The following is a 4,698-nucleotide window of genomic DNA, read 5'->3' as shown; positions in this document are numbered from 1 at the left end:
CAATTTTACATAGGATTTACTCAAAGCCTTTCTTTTACAGATTAACTCTTGCAAAAATGTAATAAAATGCAACGTAAATTGTACAACACAAGATGTTTAGCTACCATTATTTATATAGTGCGATATTTTCTTTTAATATTAGAGTAGTGACATTGGCTTGTAATCATATAAAATTTTTGCAAACGTGTATTGCCAGAAAATATTATCATTGTTACACATGTTTTAAAATTACTTGATAGTTATCTCGATAATTAGTACAGTACGCAAGTTTTTAATAGTAACATTTTCAAAAAGTTAATTTGTAATATTAACGATAGTGAGATACTTAAACCAGTTTTGCAATATTATAACAATTTATTAATTAGAATACATACGACATGATAATTTTCGTATCGACAATTTGTTATCTATGTGTCGAAAGTTTTGGATAATTTTTATTAATAAGCAAAAAATTTATGCGTATATACGTTTGTGTAAGCATAAGAAATGTAAAAAGTTATATATTGATTACAAATGCGGTATGTCGTACTCTTATACATATAAGAAGAATGTTATATGATATCTTGTACTCGTATGTAAGCAGAAAATGTATAAGATTAAACGAGATAATATTTTTCGGGATATTACATTAAAATGAGATTAAAAAGGCGATATATAAAATCAATATTCAGTGTTAAAAATATATACTTCATTTTAATAGACTTATATACAAGTTGTATTCACAATATCTAACAATTCGATAGTTGCCGAAAGAACAAGATGTACCATATCGTTGGTAGAATAAATATTGCATATATTTTTCTTTTAATTCTCACATACGTATTAATTTAAAAATATTCCATATAAATAGTCCAAATAAAATTACAAACCATATGTCGGTCGATATTCTAAAAAAACTATGACTTATTTGTTTAGCAATGTCATTTAGATTTCCTAATATTTAATGATAACTTTATGAGAAAGTAATCAAGATTTAATTTCTTGCAAGGGCGAATCCCACTTGGTTGTTCCCCATGTCAAATACGGTGTAGTACCGACCAATAAATACATCGCCCAAAATCCACTCTACACCATTAATCGGATTAACACCTTGGAAGGCGAACACGCAAAGGCGTTTTGTTACCTATGAGACATTAAATATGATATTTGTATTCCAAAAACAATTTAAACCTTTTTATAATAATATTCCTTACCTTCAACATATAATCTTGACCAGTGAGTGGAAACGTCTTACCACCTATGACAAAATTGATATAGGGCAAGTCAGAAATCTCGTTGCAGGGCACCTTTAAACGAAGGTCAATGTTAGTAATCCATATTAATAATCCGTAACTTATCAAACATTTATTAATTTATTTCAATAATTCATTTGAAGTAGTTGAAAGTTACCATTGCAGAAGGAGATAATCAATTACCTCATTGACAACACCAATCTGTCTCTGAATATCTGCGATAGCCTCCGGTGGTCCACCTATCATAGAGAAGCCCGTGTCTACGATAGCTTGACAGCCTTCCGAGCAAGAGTTGTAATTTTGTACTTGAATCCTACAGTGGGATAGCATTGCCAATTAGCTGACATATAATCCGCGGTTAACATACGTCTAATTCAGAAAAAGAAACTACATACTTATCAATTTCAAATTGCCAGAATCGTTGGCGGGTTACATTCACATACGTAAACTCGCCCACGTAATGGGAAGGATTGATGTCACCCAATAGAAGTTCACCGCCTACGTGATTGTCCTCGTAATTCCTGTATAGGAAAGGCAAAGTATGTAATTTAAAAAATAATATTAAACACACGTGAGGCATACGGAAAGATACATACCGATTTAGCCAGATGCTAAAAATTGGTCGAGACACCAAGTGTTGATCAATCATGTTTTGGAAGACAGTAGGCGTTTTAAAGGGAGATAAGGTGGGATAACCCATCCCCAGAACGCCGTCGCATTGTGACCGGTCCCATAAGTTTGTCGAAAAATTGAATACTTCTCCGAACTTCTGTGATGTAACCATTAGGCCACCAATCTACGAAACGTTGATATTATTAATAAAGTATAATTGCAGTTATTTTTTTTTTTTTTTTTTTTAATAATAGCAACATGTGCTTTTTAGAAAATTTTTATAGATTATGACTGTGATTAGAATTAAATATATCATTTACTTGACGATGACTTACCTCTACGTTATCGATAGAAAAGTGCCCGTACAATTTGCCACTTTGCCACCTTTCATTGCGGTAAATAATAGAAAATTCTTCTCCGTCTGGCACGTATGTGTGGGACATGGCATTATCATATGTATTATGTTCCGCTGCAAAAAGTAGTAAATAAAATTAAATCAGTTAATATTAAATAATCTAGAAATATAAATTTCTCTATATTAATCTAAATAAACATTAGTTAAATCATCAAATATATTTATGTTTATATTTTTTGCTTTAACATGTGAGATGTTTTGTATAAGAAATTATTTGTATCTTTAAAGTAAGTGTAAATAATGTAAATAAGAGGGTATGTAAGAGTATGGAACTTAGCTACATAATATTTATCTTACCACTGATGATTCGAATCTTTGAAACGGTTGCTTTAAAGGTTTTATAACTTTACTTGAAATGTAAATGGAATATTTAGATACAATTCTACAGCATTATTCTTCGAGAAAAAAATTATATTAATACTTGAAACATTAATTTTTTAAATACAAATGTACATATAGGAATAATAGAATGTCGGGGAAAGAGGTAGCGATGTTACGATATACTTACAGCAAGCAAATTGGCTAACGTCGCAGTCTTTGGATGGTACCCAGAGTTCTGCAGAACCAGTGTCGAAAAGTATTTTAAATGTCTGCGGTGGATCAGTTCCAATTTCGATGGTTCCGCAGTACTGTAGATTTTTATAATTAATTAGAGATACGGTTTGGTCCGGATCCGAACGAAGTCGTCTCACAGTCTCCGTCGAAGATTTTCCAACGGATGATGTTTTGTATAACGGAATTCTTGAACCAACATAAAAAAAATTCCGTTATATTATATGTGTACATACATGTGTATCGTATAAACGCGAATGTATCCACATATATCGTAGAACATAAATACGGATTTCAAATAATTTATTGATCATTTTCAAGCACTTTTTATTTAAAAACTTTTAAAGCCTCAACATTTTGTCATTAAGAAATAAATGCTATCTGCATTACGCGTTAGAATGTAGTTAGGTATTTTAAGTGAGATTGGTGTCATCGTGAAAAGAGGATATCACACGACGCTAATCTCACTTAAAATAAGATTTTCGAAGGAATTGATACGTATTTTAAATGTCTGCGGTGGAGTTCCAATTTCGATATTACCATAATATTGTAAATTGTCATAATTAATCAGAGATACGTTTGCTGTATCCGAACGGAGTCGTGCCATAGTTTTCGTCAAAAATTTTTCATCGGAGGATGTCTTGTATATAACGAAATTCTTGAAGCAACATAAAAAAAATTCCGTTATATTATATGCGTATGTATGTACATATATCGTACAACATAAATACGAATTTTAAACAATTTATTTGATCATTTTCAAGCAATTCTTATTTAAAAACTATTTTAAAGCATCAACATTTTGGCATTGAGAAATAAATGCTACCTGCATATATTTACGCATTAGAATGTAATTAGGTATTTTAAATGCAAATTCCTCTTTTCGCATGATGCTAATCTCGTTTAAAATAAGATTTTCGAAAAAATTCTCAAAGCATCTCTTGTAATTAGTTTTCTCACTTTATTCCGACTTTTAAAATGCGTTTTTCTTACAGATTTGATACAATTAAAATTTTGATTTGATAATTATTTATCGCGAATTCTACGGCGATTTTGGAAGCGCGATCTCTATACGGTACTAATACAATTCATTGTGTAGATATAAATGTGGATCGTTTGTATATAACATGTACTCACCTATAAACCTCCGCATTTATTGACGCGAAGTTGATTACCGTGATTACCGTCATCGTCACAAAGAGCCGATACATGTTTCCTGAATTTCTCGGCGACTGAAGCTACAAAAGTCAAAATTGTTTTAGGACCGTTATAACTGCGAGTCAACCCACAACCGGTACGTACAGACAAAGAACAGGCAGTCAAATTGCTAAGCGTTCCCTTATATACAAATGTGCGTACATGTCTTTGTGCTTATCCGTGGAGGGTAGGGAGAGAGGTACTGATAGGTGGAGTTGGAGGATGAGAAGGAGAAAGCGGAGTTGTTGGAGAGGCATGGGGTAATTAGGCAGAGGTGGGGGATAGGGGTGGACGAAGCTGTCCATGGAGGAGAGAAAGACGAGGTGGAAGTTGCTGTGGAGAAGGCAAGAAAAGAAAAAGACAAGGGAAGAAAAACGCGAATGGAAAACAGGAGATTATGGGTGGATGGGAAGGAGATTGTGTGGAACGATGACGAGGGGAAATGGGAGGGGAAGTAAGGGTACACTGTTGGAAAAAAAAAGTGAATATTCGCTCTAATAGAGTGAATTTATTCGTGAGTTGTTAGAGTGAAGTTGTTCACTTCAAATTTCACTCCAACTTGAAGTAAAATCGCCTTCCCACTTTCCGCTTCGAGTGAAGTCATCACTCCAAACTTCACTCCAACTTGAAGTGAAATCGCCTTCCCGCTTCCCGCGTGTTCAATTGTTCCCGTGTAGAAATTTGTTAGGG

General features: G+C 33.1%; 1 protein-coding gene across 1 annotated transcript; it reads right to left on the bottom strand.

Annotated features, from left to right (window-relative positions):
* Nucleotides 1-673: 673 nt before the first annotated feature.
* Nucleotides 674-4,165, bottom strand: LOC139817944 (lysosomal aspartic protease-like). Its single transcript, XM_071786276.1, has 8 exons — nt 3,949-4,165; nt 2,768-3,000; nt 2,180-2,313; nt 1,829-2,028; nt 1,628-1,753; nt 1,416-1,545; nt 1,194-1,286; nt 674-1,123 (listed from the first exon to the last, which is right to left on the bottom strand). The coding sequence occupies exons 1-8, from the start codon at nt 4,020-4,022 to the stop codon at nt 974-976; spliced, it is 1,140 nt and encodes a 379-aa protein (XP_071642377.1). The 5' UTR covers nt 4,023-4,165; the 3' UTR covers nt 674-973.
* Nucleotides 4,166-4,698: the final 533 nt, after the last annotated feature.

This window comes from Temnothorax longispinosus, chromosome 8 (assembly GCF_030848805.1).
Source record: "Temnothorax longispinosus isolate EJ_2023e chromosome 8, Tlon_JGU_v1, whole genome shotgun sequence".
Taxonomy (NCBI): Eukaryota; Metazoa; Arthropoda; class Insecta; order Hymenoptera; family Formicidae; genus Temnothorax; species Temnothorax longispinosus.
Note: the sequence above shows the minus strand (reverse complement) of the source record. Positions and strands in the feature narration are given on the sequence as shown.

Coding starts and splice junctions, on each gene's coding strand:
- LOC139817944 (XM_071786276.1), bottom strand. CDS start 4,022: ATGTATCGGCTCTTTGTGACGATGACGGTAATCACGGTAATCAACTTC. Junction 2,314..2,767: donor CGTTAGCCAATTTGCTTGCT/GTAAGTATATCG, acceptor TACTTTTTGCAG/CGGAACATAATACATATGAT. Junction 1,546..1,627: donor TGGCAATTTGAAATTGATAA/GTATGTAGTTTC, acceptor ATCCCACTGTAG/GATTCAAGTACAAAATTACA.